Source organism: Melanaphis sacchari, unplaced genomic scaffold (assembly GCF_002803265.2).
Source record: "Melanaphis sacchari strain LSU unplaced genomic scaffold, SCAv2.0 Contig1_pilon_pilon, whole genome shotgun sequence".
NCBI lineage: Eukaryota > Metazoa > Arthropoda > Insecta > Hemiptera > Aphididae > Melanaphis > Melanaphis sacchari.
Window position 1 is genome coordinate 7148378 of NW_020270976.1, and position 15915 is coordinate 7164292.

A 15915-nucleotide genomic window follows, 5' to 3' on the forward strand; every position below is an offset into this window, starting at 1 on the left:
GCATCCATTACCATGACCTTTTCGTTAAAAAGTTACAATCAAAACTTTGCTTATTTTTGGCATTGCTGAAGTTGCAAGGTAAAGTAATAAAAATTGCATTTTATTTATTTAAAAAAAAAAACAAAAACTTTATTTAAAATAAATGTTAATATATTTCAATGTTAAATGAAAATAATTATAAAAATGTTGAATTAAAAAAAAAATATATCAACATAAAGATAAAATAAAAAAAAATATATAAAATCATTAATTCAGAACAATTGTTTTCACAAAAGATCAACTAGTGTTAAAACTTGATAATTTATTAACATTACTAAACGCTAAGCGTCTTTGTTTACAATCATTTTCAAATTCATCAAGTGCTTGTTGGATTTCATTTTCTCTGTGTGTCAAAAGCTCGTCAGTTTTAGTCTTAAGTTCATCCAGGAAACGAACACAGTTGACCAATAACTCATTGTAAACTAGATGTTGTTTTTGATTGGCATGTTTATAACCTAATGCAGCATGTTTTACTTTTGTGTACTTAACCTGTAATTTTTCCTTCTCGGATACTGTTGTAGATAATTTATCTTTCATCTGACGCATCTAATAAAGACATAATAATATAAAATAATAATTAACAGAATTCTCCAAAATACAATACCAATATATTTTAAAGTTTATAATATAAACCACAAACACAATACAATAAAGTACATTATTATCTATAGATAAAGTCACCTCTTGGGACCAATTGGTCATTATTTGTGCAAATTTTGACCTTTCCTCTTCAATTTGTTGTTTGAGGATGTTTATGTTTGTTGAATTAGTATGCATCTCCTTTAATTGTTCGTACTGACGAGTCTTATTAGAAATTTCCATTTTAGCATTTTCTAATTTAATTTCAAGTTCTTTTATCTATTCCATAGAACACAATTATATAAAAAATATATAGAAAAAAATAAACATTGATTAAATGTATTCTCACGAGGTTATTTTTTAATGTTACAATTTCTTTAGCTTTTTCAAGCTGCTGTTTATGATGAGCAACAATTTGTATAATTTCCTGTTTCGCATAGTCGTCTGCACTCTGTTTTGCCACAGTATTCAATGATTCTATCTCAATCTTATGTTTGCTCTTAAGTTCTTCGATTAATTTACCACATGCAACTTTTTCCTCATCTAAACAATGATTATACAATGTAATACTACTTTTAGTTTAAATGTCTAAAAATTATTTTAATTTTTTACATACTAAATTTTTTATTATAAATCATCTCCAACTCATCTAATTCATTTTTGTACTTAAATGACATTTCATTCATTGCAAGTTTATGTTTTCTTTCTATATTAGACAATGAATTTTCATAATCCAATAATTTTGATTTCAAAGTTTTTTCATCATCATTTAATTTTGAGGATGTTTGTAGATCAGAATTGGTTAACTTATAAATTATATCTTTTGCTTGTTTTAATTCATTAACCTTAATTTTTTACAAGATATATACAACTTTAAATCTTAAAATTTACATACATACAAAGCATAAATGTATTACTTAAATTTGTTACCTTTTCTTCATACTCTGTTTTTAATTTTTCTAATTGATCAACATAAGTAGCAACTTTAGAATCACACTCTGATTGTAATCGCTGTTCCAAGGACAATACTCTTTCTTTAGATTGAATCAAATCAATTTTTAATTTAGCAATCATTTCTTTTTGACGTTTATGCAACATTAATTCATTTTTTAAATCTTCAATTTCTTTTATCAACTTAAAAAAATTAAACCATTTGATTATTAAATAATAACAATATGCATATACTAAACCAATGATATATTATTATAACATTTTAAATAGAATTTAATATTTCTGTTTAATGAAACTAATAATTTAAAAACTTACAGATTGTTTTTGAAAAGAATCTTGATCAGCATTCATTTCTTTTTTCATACCAATTAAAGTAATTGCTAATTCTTCTTTTTCTATAAAAATTAAAAATTAAAAATTTTTATTTTATTCAATTTACAACAAATGCATACCTTTCACTACAGTCCCGTATTGTTTATCTAGTGTTTCAAATTGAGAAGATAATTCGTCAAAACGTTTTTCTAATCTTTCTTTTTCATTTAAACTATTTTCCTTCTCTGAACATACCTTAACATAAAGCTGTTTTAGTTCATCAATTTCTTTAATATATTCTTCCATTCGATTTCTAATAAATTTAAATTACAAATATTATAATAAGAATTATTTATAACTACTATTTATACCACATAGAAACATACTTAAGTTTTTCTATTTCTTCGTCTTTTTGTTTTGAAACATTTTCTAATGATGATTGATGGTAATGCATATATTCTTCAATTGAATTATTGTTTACTAGCTTATCATTTTCATTCATTTGTTTTGAAATTGTAGACATTTCTTCTGTTCGAATAAGCTTGCACATGGTATCTTCTAATTGCAATTCTAAAGCATTTCTAAGTGATTCACAATGATTAGAATGATCACTGATATGACTTTTATCACGAGAATATTTCTCTAATTCTAACTGAAACATATTAAATAATAATATTATTAATAATATACATACATTTTAATTTTCAATAAGATATTCTACCAAGGAAAACTATTAATATTAACTATTATTTTACCTGTATTTTACGTATACAATGTTGATATGTTATTTCTTTCTTTTCCAATTCAGCAATACTTCTATTTTTGACACTTAACATTTCTGTTAAATTTTTTACATCATCTCTTTGTTTCTGCAACAATTCTAAACTCTTTTGATAATCTTCCTCTAAGTTACTTCCATCATTAACATTTTGCAAATTATTACTAACATGTGAATCATTCAAATTAGTATGAAGTTTTTCATTTTCAATCTAAAAAAAAAAAACTAAAGGATATTTATACTGTTAATAAATATTTAAAAACTTGTTTTTATTTACTGTTAGCCTTTGCAATGTATTATTTAGCTGTTGATTTTGTTTAGAACATTCAATTAGTTGACTGTTTAAATTTAAAATATGATCATAGTTATTGGAAATTGATAATTTATTATTTTGTGCTGCATTTAATTCTTTTTTTAGACTATTAATTAAATCATTATTTTCTGATATGATACGATGGTGTTCTTGTTGCAGTTTTTTCAGCTCGTTTGTTAATAATGTACAATGACGATCCTAAAAAAATATACTAAATAATAAAATAATACTTTTTTAACCATACAACCAATCATACTTTAAAATGTATTTGTTCTATAGCACTTTTGTATTGATTCTGTAAATTAATAACTTCTTGGCTATGCTTTTTTTTCAAATCATTTATAATACAATCTACATTTGTATCATATTGTCTCGAACCATTATTACGTGAGAGATTAGTAAGTTGTTCTTCAATGGTTTTCATATTAATGCGTATTGTTTCTAGTTCTTTAGTTAACTATAATCAATATTGAATCATTTTAATAAGACTATAAAAAACGTATAATTGATTTATAAATTTCAAATAATCAACCTTAGAATTTGTTGAATCTTTTATTTCTACATCATGCTTCAAAGCTAAATTTTGATTTTCCAAATGTTCAATATTTTTTTTAAGATTCTCTAAGACAAAATAAAAATATCATATTATTTATTTGAGACAATAAGTAGATTGAAAAAAAAACAAATTAAAATAATAATCTAAAATGAAGGCTCTGCTAAAAAGCTAGAATATTTGTACAAAATGACACATAAAGTTCTTATTGAAATTTTAAAACATTAAAAAATACATAGACAATGTTTTTTAAATAGTTTTTGAAGTTCAAATATTAAGAAAATTCATCAAAGTTATCAAAACTTACAAATAATTTTGTAGTTTAAAATGTATAAAATATTCAATTTCTATAACTTAAACTAACTTAAACTATCTCCGCTTATAAAAGTTTTTTTTACATACAATTAAATTTGAATTGAATTCAAAGTTAACATATTCATTACACTGACCTACTTAATGACAAGTTCATTTAATATTTAGAATTCAGAGGTGCGAGATCTCTAAATTTTATCTTTTTATTTTAATGAGCAAATACACATTAATTGTAAAAATACAATTAAAAAATTATAAGCAAAATTTTTAAATAACATTAGATATATATTTTTTATGTTTATTACAATAAATTATTCTAAAAGTAGAATAATAAATTATAATTTTTACACTTATATTAATTATGATTATTTACATGATAAAATAATAATTATTTTTAAATTACCACATTGACGCTGATACTCCATGACTGTCCTTTGACCTTCAGATTCATTGATTAACAATTTTTTACGCAAATTATCAATTTCTGCTTCAGCTTGCATTTTAAATTCAGAAAATTCTTTTTCTAATCGATTTACTTCACCTCGTCTTATTTCATATAGCGCTTGCAATGTTTCATAATTAGCTTCATTTGACATCCCTAAAAAATGTGAACATTAAAATAACTTAAATTAAATACCTATTGTTTGATATTTTATTTAAATTTAAGATTCTAAACAAAGCTAGTAATGCATTAGTTTCAAAATTTAATTTTTCTAAGATAACTGTTTTAGATAGAAAGTTTCAAAAATAGGTCAGAACTTTGAATAAATAAATTTTTTCTTTACTCGGTATTTTTGTAAAGCATAATGAAAAACTTTTAACATTACTTAATAGAATTAAAGAAATATCAATAAATAGTGATTCAACAAATCTCCACTCAAAATCATACCAGTTATGACTCAACAACTTCTTAATTTTAAATGGAAAAACACTTTAACACAGATAATATTCTATAACATACGGTTATTAATATTTATCTACATAGTAATAATAACAGTAATAAATAGAATTGCAACTAAAATGAAAATACTTAATATATATGAAACTGAGTATTCATTTTTAATATGCTAAAATAATGAAAAATAAACAATATATAATATTTTTTATATAATTTGTTTTAATTTTAGTTATGATTTTTGAAAACATAATACAGAATCATTAGTCTACATATTATAGGAAACCAATAATCATCGCACTCAATTAACTTATTGACAACTTCATTGAAACTCATTAATAACACATTAAAATTATAATTTATTATTGTACTTAGTTTGTTATACAATAAGTAATTGATGTTATTATTCTAGATACAAATAATTTTGTAATTAGAATTTTAAACATTAGACACAGCAAACTAAAATTTGCAGTACATTTGAGAAATATTAAATTTATGTTACCTTCATAAACATATTGTTTGCTAACATTTTGTGCAACATCATTAGATGTAATATGTTTATCGCTTTTAGCTTGGGGAATATATTGTGGTATTGGCGATGGATATGAGCCTAAAATATTAAAATGAACAATCAGAATAAAACAAAGTCAATAAGTGATTGTTATATTACCATCTCCATGGAAATCAGGTTGAAAGTTTGTATTCATATAATGTTGTAAGTGTTGTAAAGTTGGGTTAGAATGTAATGAACCTTTTTTTCTCTTTGATTTGTGAATAGATCGAGAATGACTTTCATTACTTTCAAGCTCTGAAATTACATAATTCACAGTGATATAAACGTATTATATTTCAAAGTGTAAATTAATGTATTAATCTATTTACATATGGTTGCCAAGTGACAAAATATAGGTATACAAAACATTAACAACTATTATTCAAAAAGTGTATATTTTAATTATTACTATGAAAAAAATAATAAGCAATAAGTACTTTATTTCATATAGGTTAATAATCTAAAAAATAAGTTCTATCAATATCTAAAACTAATTATTTTCTTATAATAAGTATGAATACACTCAAAAATAATAAAATATTCAAGTTTTTACAGAAACCAAAAATTCTAATAATTTTTATATAAGTTTTATAAATTAAGTTTTTTTTATATGCATACACTATTTTCAAGAAGTCCCACATTACTCTTAATATCTCCAAGCAAATTACTATACTTAAGTTCAGTCTTTTTTTTTTTTTCAAATCAATTGAATGAAATTTCAATAGTTTTTTTTTTTTCAAAAATTGTAAAAAAGATTCTTTATGTAATTTAGTTTTTTTAATTTTTAAAAATAGCCATTATTATGATTACTTTTCAAAAATGTTTCGATAAGTATAATTACATTTGAAACTTATGTCATTCAAATGGCGCTTTCTTGCTTAATTGCTATTAAAAAAAAAAAAAAAAAACATATTTAAATAAATTGATTTACCAAGGTGACACTAAGGATGATATAAGACTTCTGGAATGTAATAAATTTCATTGATAATTTGTTTCAAACCTATCAAATGTTTATACTAAGTTGGGTAATTATAATAAAAATTATTAAATTGTCTTATCATACCAAACTAACTGTTACTAAATTCTCAAATAATTTATTTATATAGCTACTTAAATATTACATAATTATTAACATATTATTCCTTCATAAAATTTTTAATTACCCTCTTCAGAAGCATCACTACAATGGCTTGAACTAATAACACTCATATTAGCTCCACTTTCATTAAAAACTTCATCCAATTCTATTTTGAGCTGAAACATTATTTAACAATTTAAGTGTTTAAGAAGTTAAGTAGTCTCATTTTAATCTTTATTCTGTGTGTTGCAACCAAATCATCAGTAAATTAAAATATGTTCAATGCAAATTAAATAATTATACTCGCTTTAACTAATTTAACATCAAAATCCTTTTGAATTAAATTATATTTAAGGAATGTTCTGGTAAAAAAAAAAAAAAAAAATGTTTTTTATTTTATGTAAATATTTTTTAAAATATTTTATAAGTAATAAATATTTATAACTTTTAACTTTAATTGATAATTCTAAATCCAGTGAATTTTAAGGCATATACATTTAAACACCTGCCATATTATTTAACATACTATTACTTTTGAAAATTTAATCAGGATTGTCTAATTTGTAGAATGCAAAGTATGTTTGATAGTATTTTGCACAATCAAAACAGACTAAAAATAATGTAAATAATAATTTGAAATTTTGAATTAGAATAATAAATTAAAAATACATAAGTAGTATATACATATTACGTACAAAACCTTGAAAAAAGATACATGATATTATGTAACAATAAACACATATATAATAAAAAACAACTATACCTCTTGATCGAGTCTTTGTATATCCAAATGATCTTCATTGTCATCTTGGAAGTTATTGTTCACCTGAATACTGGCCAAATCAGAGCCCTGGAATATGCTCTGACCAGGATCATTGTGTTGAAAATTATTCATATTTTTAATTTATGAATGTTACAACATGCAATCACTGTTTGAAATTGTAGAATAATATTATATTAATATAAGTACTGATGTAAAATTTAATGATAAGTCGCATCGTGTTAGTTTATTACTTTAGTTGTTGTAATTACTATTTACCATATTATTGTAATATTCAACTACAGTATTGAATAAATAAAAAAAAGAACTAGGTACGTCAAAAATTATAATATTCTTAAAATGTTGTAAAAATATCATAGACTTCTAACATAATATTATAAATTACCTATAAGTCTAAATTTTTATCAAAAACACAAGAAATAGCAATAATTAGTAACGACTAACGTTATCAGTTTATCACTTCAACATGTCAAAAATGGCGGGAAAACTAATGGGAAAAGAATATTATTGTATGTACATTTATGATTTATCCAACACACACATGATTCATGAATAGACAAATAATTATTAAAAAATTCGCAATGAGGTATATTTACCGACGTCAAACTTATACTCATTACTCACAATAGCCTGTTCACAGAAATACAAATGTGAAATTTAAGTAGCGTATAGACCATGACCATGAGTATTAGTAACAACACATGATAATAAATAATATTGATAATTATAAATCGGGTGCTTACTTTTTTATTTTTAATTGAATATTTTTAATCAGGTATTTAATTCGTTCAAATTATTGCAAAAGACAATAACAAAATCCGTGAAAAATTTTTTTATTTTATTTTTTTAACTAGTCAGAATTCAAAACAATTTATTCTAATTTATAACACAGTAAATATTGACTAGACTGTTGTAATTACGCTCTTTAAAAATAATGTCAATTATATAAAATTATAATTTTGCCCATGTAAAAACAGACAAAACTTTTATACTCAATTTTCTCGAAATATTATTTTCTTATATTATAGGTACCTACTCCAGTACCCCATATTAAATCCGTTTTTATGTTAAATGAATATCGATGTTGAAAAATGAAAAATAAAATAATTTAATTAATATGGTTTTATATGTGAATAAAATAAAATAGGCGATAAAATTAAAAACGTGTAACAACTATAATTAAATAACCATGGTAATATGTAAACAGTGTTATAACATACTATAAAAAAAAATAGTGAGTTACGTTTAATATTTGAATGAAATGTGAGTAATGACTATTGCAAGCTAGAGACCTCCGTAGGTTTGCACTTTTAAACTTTTTGGTAAATCTATGCCAAATGGTAAATACTCACGGGTGACGCCGCCATGCCGGTACCGGCTTGGCTCGCCGGTATTGTTTTATCACAAAAAGGTTGATCACACTTTTGGTTTTCTAATGTGCACAACCTGTCTTTATTAATTGCCTAGTGATAAAAGTCTATACAATCGTTCGTACATAATATATATATCATTATATTATATATACAACATTAATACTACTATTACTACTACTACTACTACTACTACTACTACTACTACTACTACTACTATTACTACTACTACTACTACTACTACTAATACTACTACTACTACTACTACTACTGCTGCTGCTGATACTAAGCTACTACCATACTATTACTACTACGGTTCACTATCTACAGGTCGTAGTGTGGGTTCTCACATATGAATTATACACACACACACAAATGTATATATATACGTATGTGTGTGTGTGTTGTATGTTATATACCAAGAATTATTATTATCATTATTATTATTATTATGTACGTTACCTGTGTACATAATATTTTTTCACGTTTCATTTCAAGTTAGTGTGTTCGTTTCGTAGGTAGTCCGTGTGTCGTGCCGTGCTGTGCGTCCGTACAATGATTGAATCTTTTTTTTTTTTTTTCATTATTACCTAAATTTTTGTTTAATTAGTGAGTAACCGAAATAGTTTTTGTGCGATTTAGTGCATAATTATTCATATTGTATAGTATCTCGTATTGTTATCCGGTGTTCTTAATTTGAATGAGAAGAATATGACTGATACCATCCAAATCTATGCTCGGTATGTCCGACGATCAACCAGACTGCTGTCCTAATGTGCATCTTATGTTTCACCTCAACACCTCCCATGTTTGAATATTTATCAAATGATCTATGCCATAAAACACTAAACCTCATTGGTATTGCAGTTTAAAATAAATCAAATTCATGAAAATTTATTCTACTTTAAATCTACTTACATGTATGTAGTAACATAAAATAACAAGTAAAAATTATTCATCTTCAGCCAGTTTTCAAGAGGATAGTCATAACAGATTTACGGTAAGACCACACTATGGTACCTATATTATATTTTCACAGTTATCAAAATCTATGGTTTTTTTATTTTTCAAAATATAATTTAATTTTCAAACAATTAAACTAAATTTAAATATTTTTTTAGTTAAAAAATAATTAGATACCTATGTAATAAGTAATCTTTATTTTATCTATACTTGGAAATTATGTAAATCGTATTATACACTTAGATTAATTAAAAGATAATTCATTAATCAATATTCATATATATATATTCTATGTGGCAGATTGGTATAAGGTGGCAATGTTATCAAGCACCACTGTTAGTTTAAGACTCGATGCTGACTAATCTATAATGTATAAGGCAATAAGAAACTATTAAAGCATACTATCCTATTTGAGCAACAATAAACATTGATAGACAATTGACTGTTGTACTAATTTAATAGTTTAATTAGTACCTGCTTAAAAAAATATATACACATTAAGTTATTTATAATAATATTTTATTTGATCGTTTGCTTACCGACATTAAATAAAAATATATATATTCTTTTAAATTTTAATCTACATTTTAAAGCTAAAAGTTAAAGTTTTTAGATTAATTTGTTAATCAAATTAATAATTTCTATCTTATAAATGTTAAATATAGCAATTTGATAGTATCGGTTATAAGTCCCTATCTATATATAGTATAATCAGTTTCAGCTATGTATTTTTTTTAGCTAGAATGCATTAGATATTTTTATATATTATCCCAATAAAGAAAAAAAAAATAGTTTTACTAATTGGATTTGGATATCCATTTAAGTAATATTATATACCTATATATTCTTAACATTTATTGTCATTTATAGTTGAATATTATTTTCATATTAGTATTAGCAATACCAATGAAAACAAAATCTTTATTTTGTCAAGTGACAAGTTTTTTTTTTCAAATTGTCAAAATGTTATTAAAATGAATTACTTATTCGTAATAAATTATAACCCATTCGTAATAAATTATAACCCATTGTGCTATCAATGTTTTCCCGTGTTTCCTTTGATAAAATTAGACTATCAAACTGTTTATCCACACAAAGTAGAAATGTAGACTAGGAGCTATTGTATATTAATTTGGACTGTTTAGGTTCAAGAGTTTAGTGCCCTAGAGAATTATTTAAGTAAGTAATATAAAATTATACACTATTTTATATTCTATATTATTCACAATATATAATAGGCATAGTAGGTACTTAAAAATAAAAATTATCATCTTTAATATAACTTTTAACCAGGCATTTTACTGAATTTACTTATTATAATGATGATAAAAAATAAATTGTTTTAATGACATATTTGTGTTGTCATATCTATCTACCCAAGGGTGGTAAAATACCTTTAAATTACTATAGTGTAAACGTTTTTTAAATGATTCCATTGAACATTTTATAAAAATAACTACTAAAAGGTTTACTAATGAAACAATCATAGGTTGAATAAAAATGTATAGATATTATGAATAATTTCAATATAAGAAAAATTATATTTTAGAAATAGAATGTTGTTAAATGTTTCAAGTTAATAATAACTATGTATGTGAAAATAAATATAATAATTCCCCATATTGAAATAATTTATTATTTCTGTATATATTTAATGACATAAAAAATATATAAAATTTGTCACTAAACAATTGAATTAAATATGCTCGTGAAAATAAAATACTGAATTAGTGATAGGTAATAAATGTTATAAAATTTAATTTTTTTTCGCTGAATATTCTGGTTGTATTTTGTAGTTGCATTACATACAATATATTTATATATTATTTAACTATCATAACTCATAAGTTTATTTATTATTGAAATTGACTATAAAAGATTTTTACAGTAAAACATTCATAAACATGTATTAGTTATTTTTCTTTATTGGTAGATAGGTACTTATTTAATTAGATATTAATAGGAATAATAAATCAAAAATTCCAGTTAAGCCATAAAACAAATTTTGATAAGCACTTATTATTTAAATTCAACAGCTTAAATTTAATAATAAAATCTAAGTTTAAATTTAATCTACTATGCTAAGAAATATTCTAAGCCTAAAATAAGTTATAATTCCAAACAATGTAAGAATTAAGTACTAATATAAAACTGCTTAATATTTGAATGAAAAAATCTTTCTATGCTATCATATAATTATTTACTGTGACAAAAAGAGATGTTGTCTATGTGAATACCAAAGATGTCAACAAAATAAACTATATTTTATTATTGGTAACTAATCACTATTAATTTTTCATTAAATGATTCCTCACATCATAATTTGGCTTCATCTTAAAATTTAAATCCATTTTGTTTACACACCATATTTATTTATGATAATAATAACTTTAGGTAAGTAATTAATATAACACAATTATTTAAAAGTATCCTTATCTAGTTGTCTATAACTTATTTGTAGTCATTATGTTTTACAATAGTTCTCTAATTGTTTATAAATTAGATACAGATTATGGAATTATTTTTAAAATAGTACCAAATCATTATTATAACTTTTTAAGGTAATAGGTACACATCAATTTCAAAAAAATAAATACCTAGTTAAAAATAATATATTGTCACCATTTTAAATATAATGTTCAATGTTACCTTGTAAGTAGGTTTAGATATAATTTATTGTTAATTTGAATATTTTAATGAGCCTTTTAAAGTTTTTGAGTTAATAATAAGTATAAACCTCTTGTGTTATTTTTTAAAAATTATATCTTTAACTAAATAATTGTTAATTACTTTTTATGCATTTGAAATATTTTTAATTGGAAAAAAAAAGTTGGTTAAATTAATATTTATTTAAATCCAATATTCTGTTGATTTTAACCAATATACAAACATTAAACAGCAATAAAGTTTAAATTATTGTTTGTTAAACTTATATTATCAATATACATTATAAATATCTTACAAATATTTGATTATTTGAACAAATAATAGAAAACATTGTGTAAACTGTAAAATGATAAAACAGTATTGTATGCAAAGTACTATATTGAATATTTTTGAATAAAAATTAAATTATACTTTACAATAAAGCTATTAAGCATAATGCTAATTGATATATTGTCTATATTGATATAACTGTGTATTTACATAACCCAGAATAGTGGATACATATTCTATCACCATATTTAATTAGGTAATGTAAATATGTTGTTTTTTTTGGTATCTTATCAATATTGAATAAATCCTGTAATGTTTATTAAGATAATCTATTTGTTTTATAGTATTTATAATATATATTGCTTGTAATATTTCATTAATTTACTGTCAAATTAATGTTCAACGTAAACATAATTTTCAACAGTACTCTTAAAGTAGTAGTATTAACGTTAAAAAGAAAATAACAGGAATAGATAAATATTTAATGGTGATATGGTAAATTATATTAAGGAGTTATATAATGAACATTAGTTCAGATTTTTCTGGATAAAATCCAAATTGAATTATTGCCAAATAACTTTTTTCCTGATGACAATAGTTTTTACATTTTAAAAGTATAATATTATGTATAATTTTATTTTTTCAGTAATTCAACTAGTTTAATTGAAAAAATTAAAATATTTTCTGTTCAAAATAGCTGATAAATATTTATTTAATATTCAGTATAATATACAAATCTTTAATTTTTAATCAAAATAAGTCTTACTATCTTCTTCTATTTAAAATCATAATTTACTCTAAAACATATTCTTCTTTATTATATTTTATATATTTAGACAATTTATTAGAATATGTACGAGGCATATTATATTACGTTTATACTTTCCTTTAAACTGTGTGACATAGAGTACTAAAATTATCATATAAGTAATAATAATTCATATACAAGAAAAATTCCATAATGTTAATTAGTGTATGTCTAGGTATTCCTATTTAATATAAATTATTTTTCATTCTTATCATCAATTAAAATATATACAAAATATATATTAAATATTAAAATTGTAAAGTAAAATATATGCTTAATATCTAAATTAAAAAAATTAAATCTAAAAATATATTTATAGTATACATAATAATTATTTTATTCAATTTTATTAAATTAATTTATTCATTTTTAATTATTGGTCGACTATTTGTTATAAGTGAAGTCCATAAATATCTAATACTCAGTTTTAATACCTAACTTTTTAAATATAAAACATACTGCTAACTGAATTTAATATTTATATTATTTAGCAGCTACATTTAATTGGTACCTTGTTGAAGTATAAACTATGTTTAAAAAGTATACAATGCCATAAATTGAGTATAGTGATACAAATCATTGGATTAAATTGCTTGATAAAGGGGTTTTAATAATAAATAGAATATAGACATAGATTTTAACTATGCAATTATTTCATAAAGAATGTATTAATATATTATGTGTTTTATGATTATATATTGTATTCCAATGTGGATATTTTTAAACTTACAATTTTGTAGGTAATAAAAATTATTAGTATTTAGAATCATAAGTAGTTAACAATATAACTTTCTAATTGTATTGTAAAGAAATTCCATCAATAATAATAATTATATTATTATATTATATACAATATAGAAAATTTAGAACTAATTGTATGTTGTCAGCTTTGATATTAAATCAAATTGACCTTTCATCAAAGTTAAAGGTAAAAACACTATCTGTGCTTATGCACACATAATTTTTTTTTACTAAGATATAATGTTTAATTACATAATTAAAATAATAGATTTCATTAACTCAGTATAATATAACAGTGTATAGTAAGAATATAAAAAATATATTTTTCAATAATTACCTAACAATGAATTTACATCAACCTTTTTAATGGAAGTACATTTAATTATTTAAGTTTTTGATACCATAATTTAATTGTATTGGATAAATAAATTTTTATTTATGACAAATTTTCAAGCTTTTTGAGTAGGAAAAAAAAATTTATCATGATAAATCAAAAAAAAATTAAAACATTTAAATAAATAGTTCAAAAAGAACTAAATTTATATCACGTCTAGAAAATGTTTATAAATTATAAATATTTGATAAAATATTAAAGTATATACAGCAATTAACTTTTGAATTATTATAAAACAACAAACTATTTTGATTAAAACTGGTGTTGTGTTAATATTCCAGTCTTTCATAATGTTTGTAAGTAACCCCTAATATTTAAAGAACAATGTTTATTTATTTTATTTTTGACCATTAATGTTGCACATTAAAGCATTTTTACTGCTTTTAAAGTTGACGGCTGACACAAAAACTCCTCACATTGTTGTATAAGAAGTATACTTACTCAACGCTTCACTGAGAATAGAGAATTATGTTTTGATATTTTATACTATACTAAATAATAAACTAAATACTAATAACTGAAAAATATTAAATCATCAAAATTATATTTTACAATCTGAACAGAATAATGAAACTGTTGAGAAAAAATAATCACCTTAATCTTAAATATTAAGTGATTTTAGAAAATTTGAGAAAATTAGATCTGATTTTTATTTTTTGTGGAAAAATTTTTATAATACCCAATTCTTTTTAAATTAATCTAGAGAAACTAAAAAAAAATATTCTAAAAATAGGGATATTTACATAATACAGTTTTTGATAAATTCATTATATTTTTTGTTATAATTATAAAGTTTGTAATTCTTTACTTTAAATTTTACTAAGAATTTATATTCACATATTTTGAACATTTTATTGTTTCCAAAATATTTTGACTTTATTCAAGATTTTTATATATATATATGTTTTTGAAATTTTAACTTTTAGATTCTGAGCAAATCGTATTATTTATAGTGAAATAAATGACTTTAATCTAGCAATTAGTACATAATAAGTATAGGTACCTACTTAATAATATAGGCTAACAGACTACCTTCACTTAGAATCATTTTTCGTATCATTGAATTCAAATTTAACACTTTCATCGCAGTGGTCTACACTATGATGAGGAACACTCAATTCCTACTGCATAACAGAGTGGTTATACCTACTTTCTTCCTTTTTAATATTAATACCTAAGGTTTGAAAATGTATTACAAGGTTTCATAGTAAATGTTTTGGTTACTAGAAATATGAAAACAACTTAATGTAATTTTACTATTATTTTTAAATGTTGACAAATTTAGATATTTAATGGAAATTGGCGATTTATCATTACACGTATTTTAGTTTTTTTTTTTTTTTAATGAAATTTAAAGAATATTAACTGAAGAAACTAAAAAAATTCACTGTTACTTAAATTATTATTTTTCATACTTGTTTAAATATTAGAAATGTTTAGACGACCTAATTTTAAGTTATGTATAAGAAATTTAATTGTTTGATTTTTGTGTAAAAATCAATCTTTAGGCGTCGTCAAACTCTTTGAAAATGTAATAAAATCCAAAATAAGTGACTTA

The 15915-nt window shown here is 22.3% G+C and overlaps 2 protein-coding genes across 6 annotated transcripts in view; one reads left to right on the forward strand and one right to left on the reverse strand.

Annotated features, from left to right (window-relative positions):
- Positions 1–210: 210 nt before the first annotated feature.
- Positions 211–7419, reverse strand: LOC112593291 (putative leucine-rich repeat-containing protein DDB_G0290503). Of its 3 annotated transcripts, none has more exons than XM_025337659.1 (18): positions 7403–7419; positions 7127–7292; positions 6449–6539; positions 5403–5540; positions 5235–5342; positions 4241–4435; positions 3505–3593; positions 3229–3429; positions 2937–3170; positions 2637–2870; positions 2268–2533; positions 2022–2194; positions 1885–1964; positions 1549–1752; positions 1235–1463; positions 968–1161; positions 721–897; positions 211–585 (listed from the first exon to the last, which is right to left on the reverse strand). In XM_025337659.1, the coding sequence occupies exons 2-18, from the start codon at positions 7256–7258 to the stop codon at positions 277–279; spliced, it is 3054 nt and encodes a 1017-aa protein (XP_025193444.1). In that variant the 5' UTR covers positions 7259–7292; positions 7403–7419; the 3' UTR covers positions 211–276. The 3 variants fall into 3 exon arrangements, with proteins under 3 accessions (XP_025193444.1, XP_025193445.1, XP_025193443.1); XM_025337660.1 differs by lacking the exon at positions 7403–7419 and adding an exon at positions 7378–7394; XM_025337658.1 differs by lacking the exon at positions 7403–7419 and having other exon boundaries at positions 7127–7388.
- A 1523-nt stretch (positions 7420–8942) lies between these two features.
- LOC112593077 (V-type proton ATPase 116 kDa subunit a) overlaps positions 8943–15915 on the forward strand; it is a 41859-nt gene continuing 34886 nt past the window's right edge. For 2 of the 3 annotated variants that reach the window (XM_025337328.1, XM_025337329.1), the window contains exon 1: positions 8944–9514. The gene's annotated coding sequence lies outside the window, so the exon portion shown is untranslated. Of the gene's footprint in view, positions 9515–15915 lie in introns of all 3 variants that reach the window. The other variant, XM_025337326.1, reaches the window with a different exon arrangement.

Bases quoted from the DNA above. Each gene is read 5' to 3' on its own strand.
- LOC112593291 (XM_025337659.1), bottom strand. From the start codon at position 7,258: ATGAATAATTTTCAACACAATGATCCTGGTCAGAGCATATTCCAGGGC. The intron at 5,541-6,448 runs GTAATTAAAAAT...ATGTAATTTCAG, and splicing joins TAGTGATGCTTCTGAAGAGG to AGCTTGAAAGTAATGAAAGT. The intron at 5,343-5,402 runs GTAATATAACAA...TTAATATTTTAG, and splicing joins ACCTGATTTCCATGGAGATG to GCTCATATCCATCGCCAATA.